General features: G+C 49.0%; 1 protein-coding gene across 1 annotated transcript in view; it reads left to right on the top strand.

The window, feature by feature from the left end:
* The first annotated feature begins 1,291 nt into the window (after positions 1-1,291).
* Clptm1 (CLPTM1, transmembrane protein) overlaps positions 1,292-21,570 on the top strand; it is a 30,738-nt gene continuing 10,459 nt past the window's right edge. Inside the window, exons 1-4 of the mRNA XM_005370304.3 lie at positions 1,292-1,382; positions 9,789-9,901; positions 19,681-19,804; positions 20,477-20,635. Coding sequence (XP_005370361.1) covers positions 1,311-1,382; positions 9,789-9,901; positions 19,681-19,804; positions 20,477-20,635 — 468 coding nt within the window. The 5' untranslated portion in view covers positions 1,292-1,310. The remainder of the gene's footprint in view (positions 1,383-9,788; positions 9,902-19,680; positions 19,805-20,476; positions 20,636-21,570) is intronic.

Genomic DNA, 21,570 nt, shown 5'->3' with positions numbered 1-21,570 from the left:
TTCTGAGGACAATTCTGAGCCCTCAGTCTCAGTAGTAGTGCTCCTCCCCCTCCCCTGGGAACCAAGGACCTAACAACTATACATAAACATGCTGAAATGTTGGGAACTTTCCACCATCTCCCTGAGTCCTTGTGAGTGTTCTATTGAATAGGGGCAAGATAACTCTTAGGTGTTGACTCAGTTCCTAGTGTTTTGATTCAGTCCCTGGGAAAGGGGCAAAGTGACCCTCAGATGTACCCCCTTACCTCATTTGATCTGGCAACCGCCCTCCAGCCAATTATTGGTAATAGCCCTTTTGAATAAGCCAATCATAATAGTTAAAGAACAACCCCCAGACACCCCCCTTGTTTTTGTGGCATTTTACTTTTAAATTAGCCTGTACCAGCCTTTAGGGGTCTTTCTGGCTTCTCGAATGCTGAAAGACCCTGTCATGATAGAATTAACGAAATCCTCATGCTTTTACATCAACTGTGGTGTGAGAGATGGTCTCTTGGGGCGACTCCTCCTGGTAGTTGTCCTCTAGGGTCCAACAAGAGAAACCCCGTCTCAAAAAAAGGAAGAAATCCTGTCTCTCGGGAAAAAAAAAAACCCTCAAAATAAATAAATTCATTTGAGCCCACGACGAAATGGTGTTTAAAAGCGTGGAGATTTGCTGGAAAGCATAAAGCTCTATTGGATCGCACATTAAGCTGCCTAAAAGTGGCTAGGGTCCCATTTCCAGGTGTGGTGTCGTTAAAAACCCTGAAATAGGGCCTCTGAATGCTATCACCTTCGGGGACTTGATGGCCAAAGCTTGGACTAAGGAAAACCACACCAGAAGTCAAGAGCACAAACCAACAACCACCCCCGAGCCCGACAACTACGGCTCCACCACGGACTTCCCGTCTGAGCAGGCGTGGCTCCAGCGGGTTTTCTACGGTGGCCGAAAAGCTCAGGAACTATTGCCTGTAGAACTCGCGAAAAACAGCGAGAGTAAGCGGAGCAGATTGCTAGGAACCACCGTACTGTTCGAAAAGACAGGCCAGCTTGACCCAGGGTATGAGAGGAACAGTTTAGACTAGAAAGAGCAGTTCGGAGCAGTTCCTTCCTGTTAGATCAAAACAAAACAAACAAACAAAACCATACACACAAATAGCCTTTGGCAAAATGTTAGGGCGGAAGCCGAGTACGGTGGCCCTATCGGGCCTTCCAAGGGGTGCGGATACGGTAGCCTGGCGGGGCCGGCGACGTGTGAAATCTCGCGCGATCGCGCTGGCGCCGTCGGAGACGGGGCGGGGCTGGCGGCGGGGGCGGGGACCCGGAGCGGGAAGATGGCGGCGGCGCAGGAGGCGGACGGGGCCGGCAGAGCCGTGGTGGCGGCCGGGGGAGGCAGCTCTGGTCAGGTACGGAGGCCGAGAGGTGCCTGAGGGGGGGCGCTTCCCCAGCGAGGGGCACTCCCGCGTGGAGTGTCTTGTCTCTTTTGGAGGAATCGGGTGCACCGGGGGCTCCTTGCCCCAGAGGGACCTTGACTATTGGGCCCAGGCAGCACTCGGCCGCCCAGGAGGCCGGACCGTGGCGGGAACCGGGCCCTGTTGCGCGCCGGGTCTCCTGCAGGCTCGCGCCGGGCGCCCGCCAGACTCCCAGCTCGAGCCAAGGAGAGGGACGCAGACTCGAAAACCCAGACGTCCTAGGTTCTCTACTGTGCTCCAGGCTCCAGCACCGTTCCTAGAGTGCTCTGGTGTTCCGGGTCCGCTCCGCAGTGCCTGAGATACGGGGCAGTGTTTGATTAATCGGGAGTTTTCTAGCTCTGGGGAAATACGGTAATTATGGTGGGTAAAGGGCATGGGCTGCGGAGGCCGACAGACCCATTTTACAGGCGAGGATCCCAGGGACAGCAAGACGAAGACACTACAGAAGGTCACCCAGGTTAACTTTGGCTCCCGCTCCTTGAAAAGGCTGACTGCGGGTGGTCTGTCCTGAGCTGGGTGCTCCCTGTCTTAACTGACCACATAGAGAAATTGGTCCAGATGCATTTGCCTGCTAACCCAGCACCACTCAAACTACGCCGAGAACTCGGAGCACACCAGTTCACTCAGGTTTCGTGCAGGCTTCTGGAGAATTGATGGAGTGACAGCAAGGTGCTGTCGACCCACCCACCAGGATGTCGCTGACACGTAGGAGGCTGCTCAGGGCTGATGAGTACCGCCTGGGAGGGAGGCGGGAACCTAACTCGGTGTGACCTTGGACAAGTTTCTTTCTGTGGGCCTTTATTTCTCCAGTGGTTAATGGACGAATTGGGTGGGAGGGCTAGCCTTGTGGGCTGTAAAGATGGCTCGAGCCACGTCCCTGCAGTGAGGAGAGTCGGTGAAGAAGCTGCAGTGTAAACAGAAGGGTAGAGACAGAAGTCTGGATAAGAGGCTGCAGGATCTCCCAGGCAGGGCAGATATGCTCTTTTGTGGGGAATTGCCAGGCTAAAGTTATGAGATAGAGCCCAGCGTATCTGGACTAAGTCTTTATGGCATTTCCGGTCAGCCCTAGGGTGCTGGCATCTTGGGGAATTGTCATTGGTTGAGTCCTTGCTGGAATGAATGCATTGGTCTATAGGGACTTCCTAGTCTCTGAACTGTGGTCCTACCTCCTTTAAATGCCTATCAATTAATGGGTGTCAGTGGCATGAGAGATCAAGACTTACAATGTGTTGAACTTCCAGACACATCTGGAGCCTCTCTGGTTCCCATCTGTGCCCTAAATCTTTTGTCTGTTACTTGAGTCAGGGTCTTTGTATGAAGCCCAGGCTGGCCCTGAACTTGCCACCCTTCTGCTTCAGCCTCTTAAGTGCTGGGATGATCGGCATATGTCACTAATCCTAGCTCATGCTTGTAAACTTTCAACATCCTTTGGCCCTCAGGATAAAGTACACACTTTTTTTTTACAAGACCTGGCATGACTTTTTTTTTAATTTTTTTTTTTGACTAGACTAGGCTTTCTTTATTCCCTTTTCCATTTTAATCCTTTCTCCCCCCCCCCTTCTTTTTTTCAAGACAGGGTTTCTCTGTGTGTAGCTCTGGCTGTCTTGGAACTAACTCAGAGATCCGTCTGCCTCTGCCTCCTGAATACTGCCCGCCCTAGAGTAGGCTTTTAGCACCCTTGGTTATTGACATTTTGAGTTGGGAAATCTTTCAGTGCACCTGCACTTTAGGATGCTTAGCACTGCATCTGGTGTTTGTAGACTACGTTGTAGCGGGCATGCACCTTCCTGGCTTTACAACCAAAAATGTCTCTAGAAACTTCTAAATGTTCTTGGGGGTAGGGCGGGCAGAATGACCTGTGCTAGAGAGCCAGAGATTGGAGAGTGTCCCCCACTGCAAACCTGGCCTCCTCGCAGTCTCCTTCTCCTGTTTCTCTCGGGTCCTTGTGTCTACCATCTCACACAGACCCCAGGAGCATCCACTAAGGAACCTGGGAGGCAGCTGTAATCACAAGGCACGTGTTGGACCCACAGGAGGTGGGGCAGTTTTTGTTTTTGTTTATTTGTTTGCTTGAAGAGTCTCCATGTAACCCAGGCTGGCCTCAGATTCAAACTCCTCTGCCTTAGCCTCCTGACAGGAGTCAGCATACCCCCTACCTGGATGATCTTTACTTGTCCTCTGGTCTTAGATTTCCTCTCCCAAGATAAAAGTCCTCCCAGGTTGGGTCAGGTGTGCCCTTTGGGCTCCTGGGGTTCTGCTGGGCCAGCTACTCTGTTGGGATTGTCTTCTCCACTATACTCTTCGCCAATGCTGTATCACTGGCCCCTGAGCTCAGGGCTGGCCCAGAGAAGGTGCTAAGAGGGGGAAAATTTGTGTTTGTTTTGAGACAGGGTTTCTCTGTGTAACAGTCCAGGGCCTCGTTCTGTAGACCAGGCTGGCCTCGAACTCACAGAGATCCGCCTGCCTCTGCCTCCTGAGTGCTGGGATTAAAGGTGTACACCACCACTGCCTGACTGTTCTGTTTTTATCAATGGTATAGGTAGTGGGACCCAGGAGGGTTCCTGTATGCTTAGCCAGCCCTCCACACTGAGCTGCACCCTAGCCCATCCCTGGCAGGTGTTCTGTGCCAGCTCACTTCTGCAGCAGTGAATGGGACTTAGCCAGAGGCTGGACTGAGTTGGAGTCTGGGTGGTCAAGGTGGATCTCAGCGGTCCTTGAAGGCATGGTTCTGTACAGCCATGGTGGTCACAGCTGTTCCCAGAGTGGTTGGAGCCTCGACAGGAGCTGTACTTTCCTCTCTGCTACCTTCACGTTCTCTCCCATCATTCCCTAGCCAACTGGCTTAGTAGGGAGCAGGCAGATCCTTTCCTTGCCTTTGTCACAGCAGCCTGCTCCTCTTCCCTCCGCAGGTGCCTGACTTGCTGGGGACATGGTTGTGGGTAAAATAGGCTCTGCTCTCCCAGACCTTGTGAGCCCAGTCGGAGGTGGGGAAGCATGGATGGGGACACAGTAATAAAAAATCTCCCTGATCTCGGATGGCAGTGACTTGGACAGATACATTGCTGGGATGTGGTATGGAGTGAGTGGTGGGTAGGTGGGAGAGCTGCCGTTTAAGTAGGGTCTTGGGAAGACTTCTCAGAGGAGGTGGCACTTTGTCAAAGACCTAAGAGAGGTAAGAGAGAATTTCCAGAAGGAAAAAACATTGATATAATGGGACTAGCCTGTACAAAGGCCCTGAGGTAGAAGATATGTGGCATGAGGAAGGGCATCAGATAGGCTAAGTAAGCACTGTGGCCAGACAGGTAGGGGGAGAGAACAGAGAAGTGGGGAGGCATGGCGTGCCAGGCTAGTGAGGATTTGGCCTTGACTCCATGGGCAAGGGGAGCCACAGGAGGGTCACCTCTTTGTTGAAGTCCAATGTAGATATAGTCACAGTTGTTTGAGAGTGTAGTGGCTTTGGATGCACTCTACAGTGTGAGACCACAGGGTCCTGGTTTTAGGATTTCCTTCTTCAGAATCCAAATCTCAGATGCCCAAGTCCCTCTGTAGAGTAGCACACTGTTGGCATGTAACCCGCCTGCCTCACGGTCCGTGCTGGTGGGGTGGAAATGCTCTGCAAGTAGCTGCTGTGCTGTGTTGGTTAGGAGATGTGACAGAAAACAGACTGTAAACGTGCAGGACAAAAGCAGTTTTAGTTTGTCTTTTTGTTTTTTTTAGATTGATTTATTTTTTTTCATATGAGTGTTTTGCCTGCATGTATGTATATGCAGCACATGTTTGCCTGTTGCCTATAGAGGTCAGATCCCTTAGAACGGGTGATGGATGGTTGTGAGCTCATAACTGCTCAACCATCTCTCCAACCCTGTTTTTGTTTTTGTTGTTGCTGTTATTGTTTTTGTGGGGTTTCTTTCTTTCTTTTTTTTTTTTTTTTGGTTTGGTTTTTGTTTTTTCTGGGTTTTTTTGTTTTATTTTGTTTGCTTGTTTGTTTGTTTGTTTTGGTTTTTTGAGACAGAACTCTGTAGCTTTGGAGCCTGTCCTGGAACTTGCTTTGTATATCAGGCTGGCCTCGAACTCACAGAGATCCACCTGCCTCTGCCTCCCAAGTGCTGGGATTAAAGGCGTGCACCACCACTGCCCGGCTGAGCTATGCTCCATCTGAGTGGGGAACGTGGTTCAGTTGGTAGAGTGCTTGCCTTGCTTGCGGGAAGCCTAGGGTTTGGCCCCCAGCACCACAGAAAACCAGACATAAAAGTACATCCCAGCATCTGGGATTAAAGGCGTGTGCCACCACTGCCCAGCTTGTTTATTGGCTTTTGTTTGTTTTGAGACAGGATCTCTCTATTATGTATGTAGCTCTGGCTATCCTGGGACTGTGTAGACCAGGGTGGCTTTTAACTCAGAGATCCAGCTGCCTTTGCCTCCCAAGTACTGACTTTAAAGGCATGTGCCACCACCTAGCTTTAATGCTGTTTTGTAGAGAAAGGACCTCATGTATACCCTAGGTTGGCTTCAAACTCAAGGCAGCCCTCTAGCCTTTCCTTCAAAGAGTTGGTATTACAGGTATACACCACCTCACCTGCTTAGATGCAGTTAAAACTCTGGGGTTGGAGAGGCTGGGGAGATGGTTCGGCCATATAAGCCTGGCAACCAGTGTTTGTTCCTAAAGTCTACATAAAAACTAAGGGAGAGCTAACTCTAGAGTTGTCCTCCAGACGCCACACACATCACAACACATTCACACTTACACACAACAATGAGAAGTAATTACTCATGTATTCACTTTTTTTTTTTTTTTTTTGAGACAGGGTTTCTGTGTAGCTTGGGCGTGTGTACTTCTTTGAGACAGGAACTTTCTTTGTATCCTTGACCAACCCAGAACTCACCATGTAGATCAGATTGGGTTCAAACCCACAGATATCTGCCTGTGTTTGCTTCGTGAGTGCTGGGATTGCGGGATTGCACACCTCTCAGGCTGGAACGCTGGCTGGCTCAGCCAATGAGAGGCTATTCTGCTTTTGTGGGAGACTGCAGTTCAGTTTCCTCCACCCACATTGAGCAACTTACAAGTAACTGCCTGTAACTCCAGCTCAGGCTCAGCAGCCTCCAGGGGCAACTGCATGCAAATGCATATACAGTGTGTATGCACATGCTGACATACACAATTTAAAAAAGCCAGGGGTATTGGCGCATACCTTTAATCCCAGCACTTGGTAAGTTTGAGGCCAGCCTGGTCTATATAGAAAGTTCCAGGATGCCAGGCGGTGGTGGCACACACCTTTAATCTCAGTACTGGGAGGCAGAGACAGGCGGATCTCAGTGAGTTCGAGGCCAGTCTGGTCTACCAAGCAGTTTCAGGACAGCCAGGACTGTTGCATGGAGAAACCCTGTCTTGAAAAACCAAAAAAAAGCCGGGCGGTGGTGGCGCACGCCTTTAATCCCAGCACTCGGGAGGCAGAGACAGGCAGATCTCTGTGAGTTCGATACCAGCCTGGTCTACAGAGCTAGTTCCAGGACAGGCTCCAAAGCCACAGAGAAACCCTGTCTTGAAAAACCAAAAAAAAAAAAAAGTTCCGGAGTTCCAGGATAGCTAGGGCTATGTAGACCCTGCCTCAAAAGACAAAAACAAAACAAAGCAATGTTTAGTGATAGATAGACAAACAGACTGGCAGACAAAAACCTTTGGGTGGCTCAGTAGTTAAGAACACTTGCTGCTTTTTCAGAGGACTAGATTTGATTCCCATCACTGTGAGGAGAAACAACCAGGTGTGACTTCAAATCCTGACCTGGCCGCCACCTCTCTTCCTGATTCTGAGTCTATCTAGACTTGCTAGAAACCTTAGTTCCACCATCAGCCTTCTCAGTGAGGTCTGGTGGAAGGTTTTCACCTTGTAGCCAGACAGGTCTGTTGGCCCTTATACTTTCCCGACCATTAAAACACCCTTCCCTAGGTTCCCCATGTGACTGTATCTCTCTCAGCCTGCGAGGTTCACCGAGTTGTTGACCCAGTCTGTGTGGGTCCCTACACCCCATGTCCTGGTGTCTGTCTCTTTCTGCTTATTTCTCCAAAGCATATTTTCTGTTTATCTTAGTTACATATTTTAGGAAGAACGTTGATTGTACCACAGAAAGGGCTGGGTAGACGCTGGACTACTGCCTAAATCAGGTTGGTGATAGGCTGGTAGGTAGGCAGGTAGGGAGAAGGTAGAGAAGCAGATGTAAATGGATGCTAGGTCGGTCCGTAGGTGAGTGTCGGCGAGGTAGGCATGTGGCGCTGCACACGGCTCGTTACTGCTTGCTGTTCTGCAGTTGTGTTTCCGTCTTGATGCAGCCTGGGCCACCAGGCCCCTGAGTTTAGTGGCTGCCACCTAGCTCAGGGCCTGGCACACAGTAGGTATGCAGATCAGTTCTGGGAACCCATGGAGGGGAGCTTTTCTGTTAACTCTGTGCCAGTATTTTCACAAGTTTGTCTCCAGGGCATAGGGCGTGACATGCCTAAGGAGTCTCAGGCAAGAACCGTGGGTGGGAGAAGCTGAGGTCTACAGGACCCCAGAGTTGACCCCTCCCTGCCACCTCGGTGCTGTCCTGCACTTGGGTAATAATAAGAAGGGCTCTTGCTGGTAATGGGGACAAGAGGTAACAAATGACACCTGTCCTGCTCCATGGCTGCTTTGCTCTGTTCCCTTTTGGGAATTGATCAGGAAAGATGTGTGAGACTGGAGTTCAAGGTCCTGGGAGAGAAGGCTGAGCAGTGGAGCCTGGGGACCATGGGTGTGTGTGGCCCCGGGACATTGAGGCACTGTATCTGTTGACTTCACAAGTAGATCAGGTGCTGATTCTCCCCAATACCCATGGTGGTGCAACTCCTGCCCACCCCCTTTTGAAAGATTGATTTGTTTTATTTTATACATCTGAGGACTTTGCCTGCATGTATGCGTATGTACTACATGCATGCCTAGCACCCGTGGAGGTCAGAAAAGGATGCTGGATCCCCTGGAACTGGAGTTATGGATGGTTGTAAGCCACTGTGTGGGTGCTGGGTACTGGGGTTCTCAGAGCAGCCTGTGCTCTGAACTACTGTGCTTCTCTAGAGCCCTCAGGTACACCTTGAAGGCTGACAGGGGATGGCACAGCTGGCAGGAGAAATGGACGAGGACAGGACTGGGGAGCCAGCAGGGCCCAAAGAGAGGCTTCTGAGACGGCCTTACCCTAGACTCTCCCTCCTGGCTGTCAGAGTGTGTCTCGTGTGCCTCTGCTTCTGAGGGGTCTTGTTTTGAGATGGCATAGACTGGCTTTGAACTCCTGGTTCTTTCACCTCTCAAGTGCCGGGATTATAGGCATGTGTCTCTCTGCCCGGTGAGACACGATTCTTTCCATATCATCCCTACTTGACCCTTTTCCCTGTTTTCTTGCTCCTGAGTAATCCAGACAAGTGTCTTAACCTCTCTGAGTCTTTGCTCAGTTGCAGAGTACAGCGGGTCAGAGCTTGGTGTCGGGCTGGATGCGCGGGGATGGATGTTTGTATACCGGCGCACAGTAGTGAGGTTCTGCTCCAGGCTGTCTGTTTCCCTGCTGGACTGCAGCACTGGAGAAAACCCTCATGCCCAGGGAAGGACCTTCCTTGGTGGCCACCCTCCTTTAATGTCAACTGCAGAGTCCTAGGACAGCTCTCTGTGGACAGTGTTCAGCTTGGACTGTTGGACTGTCCCTCAGCTGCTGGCTGCACCTGCGTCTGCTCCCTGCCCCAGAGTACAGTGATTTAGCTCTTAGCACCTGAGCCCTAGGTCTGGCCACAGGTTCCCTCTGAGTGCCAACTTCTTGGTGCTGCCACGCTGGTCAGTGCATTTGCATCACCACCATCCGCAGCACAATATTCTTGGTGGTAGTATTCAGGCATCTGTACTGGTCTGCCCTTGAGGTCCTGACAGGATCCATCCTCAGCTGCAGCTGCTAAGAGCGCCTTCTGTGCACATTTGCTACGTTCCCTTTTAAAAGGTGGGCCTTAACCAATCTCTGTCTCTTCCTTTCTCTCTTTCTGCTTCTCTGCCTGTCTCTATGTCTCTCTTTGTCTGCCTCTCCTTTTCTGCCACTCCTGTCCCCAGACGCTGGTCTCCACTCTCCCCTCCCACCTTTCCATCTGAGCTCTGTTGCTTGGCGTCTTTCTCTCACATGCTGCCTTTTTAAAATTACGATACCTGGGGAGCAGTTTCCTCTGGAACCTTCCTGCCTGGGCACTCATGCGTGTACCTTTCTTGAAGATTGGTGAAACCCTTATGTGTTCAGCCTCTGCAACTCAGGGTTCCCAAATCAGCTCCTTCACCCTACACTTTGTTCCCCCCACAGGTGACCAGCAATGGCAGCGTTGGGAGGGACACGCCGGCCGAGACCCAGCCTCAGAACCCCCCACCCCAGCCTGCCCCCAACGCCTGGCAGGTCATCAAAGGCGTGCTTTTCAGGTGAGCAGGTGGGCTTGGGGCTCCCACTCTGCAAACAGCAAGACCTGGGGAAAGGGACTGGTGACCAGGAATGGCACATTGCTGCCTTGGCAGAGGGGTTGTGCACACAGAGGCCTCACGACCTCCATGCCCAGAGAAGTACCTTGTGGATAAGCTCCAGCCTTTCATGTCACCCCAGTAGTTACCTTCTTTAATGCTGGCTTCTGAGCCTTAGAGAGCCCTCCTGGACAGCACTCAGCCTAAAGTAGGTTTGTTTTGAGACAGGGTCTTTCTGTTATGTAGCTCTGGCTGTCTTAGAACTCCATTTGTAGACCAGGCTGGCCTTGAATTCACAGAGATCCACCTGCCTCTGCCTCCTAAGTGCTGGGATGAAAGGCATCCTTTTTGATAGTATCAAGAGTTGAACCTAGGGCCTTGGGTGTACTTGAGGCATACCTCAAGCCCCTTATTTGAAGGCACAGTCTTACTAAGTTGCCAGGCTGGATTTGAACTTGCTATGTAGTCCAAGCAGGCCTTGAACTTTTTTATTACATTGTCTTATTAACTTTATGAGCATAGGAAGGTATGCATTGACAAGGTACACATGTGAAGGTCACAGGACAACTGGGGAGTTAGCTTACTCTTTTACCCTGTAGGTCCAAGGGATCAAACTCAGGCGGTCAGGCTTCACGGCACATACCTTTATCCACTGAGCCATCTCACTGTCCCAAGTCCTTGAACCTTTGATCCTCCTGCCTCAGCTTTCCAAATGCTGAAGTGACGGGCCTGAAGCAAGGACTGGCTGAAAACCCCCTCTGTATGGGAAATGGAGTCCTACCAGGAACTGAAAGGCGATAAGTTTTCTAGAAACAATTAGAGGCTCGGCTTTGATAGGTTTTCCCTTAAGCTTAGAAATGATCTCTGCCCTCACACAACACAGTGCATGGCTGTTGAGCATGTGCCCGTGCCACTTGTGCAGTGACATCCTAAGTACATAGCACACATCTGTGTCTTCTCGTGTAGTTTAGAAAATCTCTTGTCAGCTGGGCAGCGCACACTTTTAATCCCAGCACTCAGGAGGCAGAGGCAGGAGGATCACTGTGAGTTCGAGACCAGCCTGGTCTACAAGAGCTAGTTCCAGGACAAGCTCCAAAACTGCAGAGAAACCCTGTCTCAGAGAAACAAACAAAAAAAGAAAAAAGAAAATTTCTTGTCAGCTGGTGCTCTGTAAATAGGCCTTACATTAACAACAGATGTAGGTATTGTGTCCTCTTGTTTAGTATGGGTCTCAGTATGTAGTCCTGCTGGCCTGAATGAAACTCACAGTGATCCTCCTGGCTCATGAGACCTCACCGTAATCGCCAGCTTGCTTAGGGACCATGCACAGTACACACATGAGCAGTAGGGATGCAGGCGTGTGTTGTGTTTGCACGGGGTCTCACTCTCTAGTCCAGTCTTCAGACATGAGTGAGTGCCAGGATTACAGGTGTGAGCCACTAGGTCTAGCAGATGTATCTAATGTTTACAGACATTAGGAGCCTCATGTTTTCCTGGATAGAGAATTTTTTTTTTAATTTTATGTGCATTGGTGTTTTGCCTTGGGTGTTGGGTCCCCTGGAACTGAAATTATGCAGTTGTGAGCTACCATGTGGGTGCTGGGAATTGAACCTAGGTCATCTGGAAGAGGGTCAGTGCTCTTAACCATTAAGCAATCTCTCAAGCCCGTGGTCGGTTTTTGTTTGTTTGTTTGGTTGGTTTGGTTTGGTTTGCTTTCTCCTCTCTGTCTCTCTTTCGCATTTTGCGTTAAAAGAAAAAGGTTGCCAGACTATGGTGCTGCACATCTTTAATGCCAGAGCTTGGGAGGGAAAGGCAGGTGAATCTCTGTGAATTCAAGGCCAGCCTGATCTACAGCGCAAGTTCTAGGACACCAAGAGTTGTTATACAGAGCAACTTTGGCTTGAAAAACCAAAACAAAAAAAGAAAAAGATTTTTTTAGATTTATGTTATATGTATTAGTGTTCTGCCTGTGTGTACTGTGTGTGTGTACTTGGCGCCTGCAGGGATCAGAAAGGGACATAGGACTCCTTGGGACTAGAGTAGGCATAGTTGTGAGCCAGCTTGTGGGTGCTGGGGACCAACCCAGTGCTCTTAACTCTTGAGTCTCTCTAGTTATACATTGAATTTTTTTTCTTCCTATTTTTGAGACAAAATTCAGAGATCCACCTGCCTCTGCCTCTGGAGTGCTGGGATTAAAAGTGCATCACCACTGCCCAACTGTAACTTAAAACTTTGTGTTTATAAGAATTTGAGAGGCAGAGGACACCTTTCAGAATTCAGTTTTCTTCACCTAAGACCTGGGATTAGACTCAGGTTCAGGCTTGGTAGAGGCTTGACCTTCACCCACTGAGCCATCTTGCTGGCCCTTATTCTGTTTAGGCAGCTGTTACTCAGGCTGGTCTTGAACTTGGGGTAGTCTTTCAGGCTGAGCGTCTTGAGCGCTGGTGTTCCAAACACGTGCTACCATGTCTTGCCCTGTTGGAGTTTGTTTCTTTTTAAAGCATGTTCTCATGTGGTTCAAGGTAGCCTCAAACTTATAGCTAAGGGTGACCCTCAACTTCTATCTTCTTGCTTCCACCTCTGCAGTTTCTTACATGGTTATTACAGGCATGTGACACCATACCTGTATGCCATGTATGGTGCTAGGAATGCCACTCAGAGCTTCATGTGTGCTGGGCAAGTCCCTCTGCTAACTGAACTGCATTCCCAGCTGAATTCATCCTAGGGATCCCATGAAAATCTGTCACCAGAAGGAGGGAGGTATATGTGTGACAGAAAAGGGGGTGGCTGCTGTTTTAGAAGGGTAGTCCCTGTAGAGGGCATGGGCGTGGCTCGCAGGAGAGCACTTTATAGCATGCTTGAGGTTCTAGGCTCTCTCCAGTACTGCAAAAAATAAAAAATAAAAAACAAAACAAAACCATGATTTGCATTTCAGTCTTCAGTCATATTCTGGCGTCATTCCTGCCGTTTGTGCCCAGGCTTCTCAACCGTGGAACCTGTTCCTTATCCCTTTTTCTCTTGTCTTCCCTTCTTGCCCTGTGCTTTCAGATTTCCTTGTTATTTCCTGTCTATGTGTTTGTACTTTCATTCATTCATTTATTGCATGGGAATACCTGTTGTGAATGCATGTGTACCACAGCACATGTGTAGAGGCCAGAGGAAACTTGTGGGAGTTTGTGTTTTTTTTCTGCCAAAAGGTTCCTAACCTTCTGCTAGGCCCTTTTGATTAGTTTAATCCCAGCAGTTGTGGGGAGGAAGGGACAGGCAGATCTCTATGAGTTCAATGCCAGCCTGGTCTAAAGGAGTTCTGGGACAGCCAGGGCTGTTACTCAGAGATCTCCTTTCTTGAAAACTAAACAGAACCAAACCTTTACAAGATTACATTTATTGATTGGTTGTTTGTATATGTACATATGTGCCATGGTGTGTGTGTGGAGGTCAGAGGATAACTTGGGGTCAGCTTTCTTCTGTGACCATGTGGGTCCTGAGGAGTGAGATCAGTTGTCAAGGTGGCTAAACCAAATTTTCAGCTCCTTTTAAATTTATTTTTCTTTTATGTCCATTGGTGTCTTACCTGAATGTGTGTCTGTGTGAGGATGTCAGATCCCATGGAACTGGAGCTACAGACAGTTATAAGCTGCCAGGTGGGTGCTGGGAATTGAACCCAGGTCCTTTGAAAGAGCAGCCAGTGCCCTAACCGCTGAGCTATCTCTAGCCCCTCCAGCTCCTTTTAAAGATTTAATTATTTATTTAGAAGCAAGTGTGAAACTCACTATGTGGACCAGGCTGGCCTCATACTACTAGAGATCCCCTGCCTGTTTCCTAGGTATTGAGGTTAAAGTTTTTATTAGCATATATTAATTATACATAATAATGGCCTTCCTATAACATTTTTATACCTGTACATATGTATTTTGATCCTATTTAGCCCCCCCCACTTCCTTGTCCCCCTAGTTTATACAGTGTTTGGGAGCAAACCCAGGGTTTTCTATGCTAGGCAAGCACTCTGTTAACTGAGCTACATGCCCAGTTCCTTGGGTTTCCTTGTTCATCATCATCCTCTCTCCCTCCCTCTCCCTCCCTCTCCGTCTCCCTTTCCCTCCCTCTCCCTCTCTTCTCCCTTCCCCCTTATTTATTTGTTTGTTTGTTTGTTTATTATGTATGCAATATTCTTTCTGTGTGTGTGCCTGGAGGCCAGAAGAGGGCACCAGACCTCATTACAGATGGTTGTGAGCCACCATGTGGTTGCTGGGAATTGAACTCAGGACCTTTGGAAGAGCAGGCAATGCTCTTAACCGCTGAGCCATCTCTCCAGCCCCCCTCCCCCCTCTTGCTCTCCCTCTTGCTCTCTCAGTTGAGATAGTGTCTTGATATGTAGCCAAGACTGGCTTGTAACTTGGGATAGTCCTGCCTCCACTCCCTGAGTGCTGATCGCAAATCTGTGCCATCATTTCTGGCTCACTTTTTCCTTTCATGCGCCAAGCAACTTATAGGACAGGTTAGCTCGCTCAAGTCCTTCCCTTCATTTTCTCACGGCCTGCACCTCACCCTCCCAGTGCTTTTCATTAGTTCATATCTGGAAATCTGCGCCTTAGTACTGAGGGATGCTTCCTTCAGAGGGGACTCCAATTCAGCCTCTGCAGGCTCATTTCCTTTCTTAGAACTAGTGGCAGCAGACATCAGGAGGGTGTGGGCGGCTGCTCACAGACCATCTCATCCATTTCAAGTCCTCTGTGTATGTCTCTTGTGTGTCTGTCTGTGTATGCATATGTCTGTCTGTGTGAGTCTATGTCTCTGTATGTGTGTGTGTGTCTGTGTGTGTTGCTGTGGTTGGAACTAAGAGCCCCAAATATGCTAAGCATAGAGGTTGTTTTACTTTTTAATTAAGTGTTGTTTGTGTTTGATTTTGGTGGTCTGGTATGTGCTGCAGTGAAGGTGTGGGGGGGGGTCAGAAGACAGCTTTGTGGAGTTTTCTCCTACTTTACATGATCACCAGGTTTGCATAGTAACACACTACATACATCAGTCACACGAGCTGTAAAATTCAATTTTTATTTCATTTTCTTTACTGAGACAGGACCTCACTATGTAACTGCCTGGCCTGGAACTCATAGAGATCTACCTGCCTCTGCCTCCCAGGTGTTGGGATTAAAGGTGTGAATCACACACCTGGGCCAGATTCTTTTTTTGTTTTAACTTCTTTTTATTTATATCTGCATGAAGGTGTCAGGTCCCCTGGGATTACAGAGTTGTGAGCCACAATGTGGATGCTGGGAATTGAACTCATGTCCTCTGGAAGAGCAGCCACTGCTCTTAACCACTGAGCCCTCTCTCCAGCCTGGGTGCCAGTTTTAGAGATGAGAACCAAGATTCTGGCATAGTTATGTGATACACAAAGCTCCCCGAAACAGATTATGTGACAGTGGCCCTCTGTGTTAGGATGATGTGCATGGATTTAAACTCATCCTTCACCTGGAGGACTGGGGCATGGAAAGGAGCAGAGAGAGATGGTTGGTTCTTGTGCGTGCATGCTTGTGCCCGCACACACCTGCAAGTGCTTCCTCTCTTGGCTTGACTTTTCTTTTTGACAGTACTGGGGAATGTAGAGCCTAGCTATGCCAAGTTATATCTACCTCCTGAGCTACAGCTCCTGTATTTGTCTCGCATCGCACGTGTTCATGTGTTTTGTTTGTTTGTGTATTGAGAGAGCAACTTCTTTTTTGTTTTTTTTTTCGAGACAGGGTTTCTCTGTGGCTTTGGAGCAAGTTTTGAAACTAGCTCTGTAGACCAGGCTGGTCTTGAACTCACAGAGATCTGCCTGCTTCTGCCTCCTGGAGGTAGCAACTTCTTATGTATGTATCCCCAACTGACATTAAACTCACTGGGCTCCAGCTGGCTTTAAACTCCTGGTGATCTTCCTGTCTCTGTCTCCCGAAAAGCTGGAATTAACAGTTATGAGCTGTCACACTCATTGGTTTATAAGCTTTATGCACTTGTGACTGTAAAAATAGCATGCCTGCTGGGCGGTGGTGGCGCATCCCTTTAATCCCAGCACTCAGGAGGCAGAGGCAGGCAGAGCTCTGTGAGTTCGAGACCAGCCTGGTCTGCGAGAGCTAGTTCCAGGACAGGCTCCAAAGCCATAGAGAAACCCTATCTCGAAAAAAAAAAAAACCCAGAAAACAAACAACCAACAACAACAAAAAAGCACGTCTTTGATCCCAGCACTCAGAGGCAGAGAAACCCTGTCTTGAAAAGACAATAAAGAAACAAATAAATAAATATAAATGGAGGCTATTTGTAGTGGGATAGAGGATTTATTGCCTTTTTTTTTTTTAAACAAGTTTTTGGCTTGGTTTGAGACTAGGTCCCACTCCATAGTCTAGTCTGGCCTGGAACTTGAGCAGTCCTCTTGCTGCTCTCTCAGGGGTTGAAGTCACAGGCATGAGCCACCATGCCTGCTTTACTCAGAGAAGTTTGGAAACCTGGGAAGGCCTGGGTCCATAGAGGAAGAGGTTTTTCCCACAAGCCCTTTGAGAGGGCTCCAGGGGTGATTTTCTGATGGCCTCACATGCATTCCAGGTGACTAGGGCCTGAACTCGAGAAAGCACTGGTCCACACATGGGAACAGAAGGCCTCTCTGACAGGGGCAGTGCTGTTCCCATGCTCTCCCTGGAGTATTTACTGAAGTGGAAACCGGAGGCCGCAGGGGTCCCCAGAGAGCATGGGTTCCAGACCTTTGTCAGCTTTGTATACTGGGAGCAGGTGGCTCAGCTGGGCTGCAGCCCCTGAGACCCCAGACCCCAGGGCTCCTTGGCTTCAACAGGCAGAGGCAAGTCCCTGTGCCCGGTTCTGCCCTAATGGGGCCCAGCTAGGAGGTACCAACCCACTGAGTGTTCACTCACAGTACTTTTCCACTTAGTGGGTTTTTTATTTGTCGTTGTTGTTTTTTGTTGTGTTTTTTGCAGCCTTGCACTTACCAGGACAGCCTCTGTCACCGAGCTCCACCCTGGGAGCTGTACATGCCTTTTCCCCTGATGAAATAGTTGGAGCAGCTCACACAGGGAAAACATTGATGGGGTGGGCACCATGCCATTAGAACTCGGGGAAGGTGCATGCTCTTCACACCCCACCAAAGGTTACAAGAGGTCGAGTCTCACCTGAGACTGGGTGTTGCACTTGTATTTCTAGCAGTTAGGAGGCTGAGGTAGAAAGGGCTGTGAGTTCTAAGCTAACCTCAGCTACAGAGTGAGACTTACTCAAAAAGCCAACCAAGGCTGGGGCGATGACCCACCCAGTGGCCAAGCATGAGAACCTCAGTTCAGATTCCTAGTACCCACGCGTGGTTGAATAAGTCTGAAACCTTGACCTTGGTTGTGGGAAGAGAGACAACCTGGGGCTTGCTGCTCAGTCAGCCCAACCCCAAATCCGTTGCTTTTCAGAAGACAGGATGTGACAGAATCAGGTTGGCCTTCATTCTCTGGGCTCAGAGGATCCTCCTGCTCCAGCCTCCAGAATTACAAGCTTGTCACCAAGCCCAGTTACAGTTTTCTATTTCCTTAGTGTTTTTGATCTATAAGTTGGTTGATTCCTCTGATGGAGATAGGGAGGGTCCTTTGTAGCCTTGCTACGTCAGTATTATTAAATAGAAAATACATTGGTATAATGTGTGCGTGCGTGTCTGCATGTGTGTACAGATTGTGTGAAGTAGCAGAGTGGAACTTAGGGCCTTTGCATATACTAGATAAGCTCCTGACCACTGAACTGCATGCTATTCTATAGATCTTTTAGCATATAGTAATTCTGTAAAACCAAATTATTTTATTTTATTGATTTTAATTTTTTGTTTTGTCGTTTTGTTTGTTTTGGTTTTTTTTTTTTTTTTTTTTTAGACAGGGTTTCTCTGTAGCTTTGGATCCTGTCCCAGAACTAGCTCTTGTACACCAGTCTGGCCTCAAACTCACAGGGATCCTTCTGCCTCTGCCTCCTGAGTGCTGGGTGGGATTAAAGGTGTGCGCCACCATCGCCCAACAGTTTTTTGTTTTGTCTTAATTTTAAAAGAAATTCTGTGTGTGTGAGAGAGAATGAGTATGTGTATGTGTGGTCCACACGGCAGTGTGCGTGCAGAGCCCAGGAGAGGGCATTGTCCTTTAGTGCTGGAGTTAGAAGCGGTGTTAGTTACTTTTCTGTTGCTAAGATAAAATACTCTGAGAAGAGCAACCCAAGGTGGGAAAGGCTTACTTGGCGTATTCTTTGGGTTACATTGAGGGAAGTCGGTAGGGCCTGGAGCAGAAACTTGAGGAACACTGCTTGTTGGTTAACTCACTTGCTTAGATACAGTGTTGTTACTCAGCCTGGGGTCACCAGGTACCTCCCACAGTGGGCCCTCTTATGTCAATTAATAATGAAGACAGTCGTCCAGAGACGTAGCCATAGGCCAGTCTGCAGCAGCTCCTCAGGCATCTGTCTAATCTTTTTGTTTTGCTGTTACTGATTTGCAGTTAAATTTTATTTTGGGTTTTTTGACCTTGAGTTCACTGTGTTGTCAAGGATGATTTTGAACTTCTGTTCCTCTTGCTGCCACTTCTCAAGTGTTGGAATCATAGGTGTGCACCACAGTTGGTAATTAGCTTTGTTTAAGCCTTTTTGATTTGTTTGGTTGGGAGAATGAGACTGAAAAGGTTGCTCAAGCTAGGCCTGATGGCCCAGGCCAGATGATCAAAGAAGAAATCTGAAGTTCAAGGCCAGCTCAGACACCTTAATAAGAATCTGGCTCGAAATGAAAAATAATAAAATGGCTAGGATATAGCTAAGTGCCAAAGTCTGGAACCCGCCAGTGAAGGGCTGGGGTGTGGCTCAGCGGTAGAGCACCTGCCTAGAATCCATAAGTCAGGGGCTGAGGTGTGGCTCAGTGGTAGCGTATGACTAGCATATGAGAAGCCTTGGTTTAATTTTTTTCTTTCTTTTTTTCTTTTTTGGTCTTTCGAGACAGGGTTTCTCTGTAACTTTGGAATCTGTCCTGGAACTAGCTCTTGTAGACCAGGCTGGCTTCGAACTCAAGAGAGATCCATCTGCCTCTGCTTCCCAAGTGCTGGGATTAAAGACCTGTGCCACTACCACCTGGCCTGGCTCAATTTCTTAATACCACAAAAAAAGAAACCACCACCACTAGAACTGGTTTTCTGTGGCTAAAAAGACTAACCGATTACCTCCATCTTTTTTAGTCTGCCATTGAAACTGAGAGTAATTGCACTAAGGTTTTCTGCTAGTACAGTGGGAAGAGTCTAGGTCTTTGGATCTTCCTTAGGCCTCTTGGGGCCAAAGCACCTACCTGACTGTCTTAGACTCCCACCTCTGAGCCTGAATGCCTGAGCCCTGTTCCCATGCATAGTATGAGGTCCTGGAGGGATCAAGGTGGTGGCGCTGTGTGGATGGCAGCCTGCTTGCATAGGGGTTTTAGCCTCTGTCCAAGATAGTACCTTGCCTTCACTAGCCCTGCCACCGCTTTCTCACTGCCTCAGCCCTCGGGAAGCAGGGGCTAGTGTGGAGGCTGATCCTCTAGATGCTGGCATAGGGTGTAGGGCTAGTGTGGAGGCTGATCCTCTAGATGCTGGCATAGGGTGTAGGGCTAGTGTGGAGGCTGATCCTCTAGATGCTGGCATAGGGTGTAGGGCTAGTATGGAGGCTGATCCACTAGATGCTGGCATAGGGTATAGGGCTTTACCTGCTTCTTCTTTCTTCCTCAGGATCTTCATCATCTGGGCCATCAGCAGCTGGTTCCGCCGAGGGCCATCCCCTCAGGACCAGTCAGGACCTGGAGGAGCTCCACGTGTAGCCAGCCGCAACCTCTTCCCCAAAGACACTCTAATGGTAATGCTAGGTGGGAAGGAACTTGAGGGCTGTGAGAGTGGTGTGTTGAGGGCCAGCAGGATGGGACACTTCCTGACTGCTCTCAGCTCTGTGGACACGTGGGACTCGGATGCCCTACCCCATCAGTGCGTGTGACTTGTGCCACCCAAGAGACTGAGAAAACAGGACTCTGGGGACCTCATGTAGCAGTCTTCCTGGTTGTTGTGCATCCGTTGGGAGTTTTCTTCCAGAAACATGTTTTGCCTTCGTGGGTCGTGGGCAACAGGGTGACTGGGTTAACGGCACAGTCACCAGACCGCTCAGCCCCTCCTGGATCCATATTTGCTTTGATTCTGTTGCTGCATTTCCTAGCCTATTAGCAGCCGAATAGTGGATCCTGGTGAGGGCGGAGCTGGGCTGAACAGGGGAGGGGGTCATCAAGCTTGCCTCCCCTTCTGAGGCACTGGCCTTTGACTTGCTTGTCCCAGGTCTCCACAGCCATCTGTGGTGGTCCTGTTTCCCCTTGTGTTTAAGTTCATTATTGCCAAGCTCCTTGATGTCATAGCTCAGGGCAGAGCCAGCACAAGACAAAAGCAAAAGTTGAGTTTACCAGTTTGCATTAGGCGCTGTCCACAAATACCGTCATCCCATGAACGTCCGATTGGTTATCCCAACACCCTCCTCTCTCCACAGAACCTGCACGTGTACATCTCAGAGCACGAGCACTTCACAGACTTCAATGCCACCTCAGCACTCTTCTGGGAGCAGCATGACCTGGTGTACGGCGACTGGACTAGTGGGGAGAACTCGGATGGCTGCTATGAGCACTTTGCAGAGCTTGATATCCCTCAGGTAACCCCTACCCTGTTTTGGCCTGGGTCCTTGCAGCCACCTCGAGTGTTGTGTGATCCCCAGCTTTAGCCAGTTAGCCATTGGTCACTGTCCCTGAGGGCCTGCTTAGCACAATGATGCCAAACAGCATAGCTTCAAGGTTATACAAATAAATGGTGATGGGGCATTTGCTGTGCAGGCCCGAGCCAGGCTGATGCATAGAAACCTCTGTACCCCATAAACTGAGAAGTGTTGCGATTGGGTGTGATAGCACTCCCCTATAGTTCCAGAAACTTGGACAGCTGAGGCAGGAGGATTATCATGAGTTCAAGACCAAGGCAGGAATTATGGGAAGATCTGTCTCAAAACCAAAAGCATTTAACTATTACTGTCTCATGTAACTGTCACTGTCTACTGTCAGTGTGATAGGTGAAACTGGGGATAGTTGCAGCTTGGTGGCTTTCCCAAGGTCAGTATCTAGTGGAAGAGTCACTTGGCTCCCTAGCTCTGGGTTCAAGGCCTGCCTCCTCCAGGAAGCCTTTCTTAGCTGGTTTAAGTACGTTCTCTAGCCTCACGGCCTATTGACTTCTGTAGGCTAGGTGTGCTGGGTCTTCTGTCTGGGCACAGATCTTTCTCACCAGTCCTTGAGACCTAGGAGGGTAATGCATGGCTTAGCAGTGTTTGTGTCATCACTGTCCAGCAGAGGACTGGGCACACACAGACATTTAGCAGTCTTTTATTTTTAATGTTGGCAGTTGAACCTAGAGCATCTATCTTGCACACTATGTAAGTACCATAGAGCTGAGCTAGATCCCCTGCCAGTGGGTTTTAGTTTCTGAAATAGTCTGTGTAGCTCAGGTCAGTCTTGCTATGTAACAGAAGCTGGTTTTAGTTTTTGAGGTAGTCTGTGTAGCTCAGGTTAGTCTTGCTATGTAACAGAAGCTGGTTTTAGTTTT

Source organism: Microtus ochrogaster, unplaced genomic scaffold (genome assembly GCF_000317375.1).
Source record: "Microtus ochrogaster isolate Prairie Vole_2 unplaced genomic scaffold, MicOch1.0 UNK74, whole genome shotgun sequence".
In the NCBI taxonomy this organism is placed as follows: Eukaryota; Metazoa; Chordata; class Mammalia; order Rodentia; family Cricetidae; genus Microtus; species Microtus ochrogaster.
This window is presented reverse-complemented; position numbering and strand designations above follow the sequence as displayed.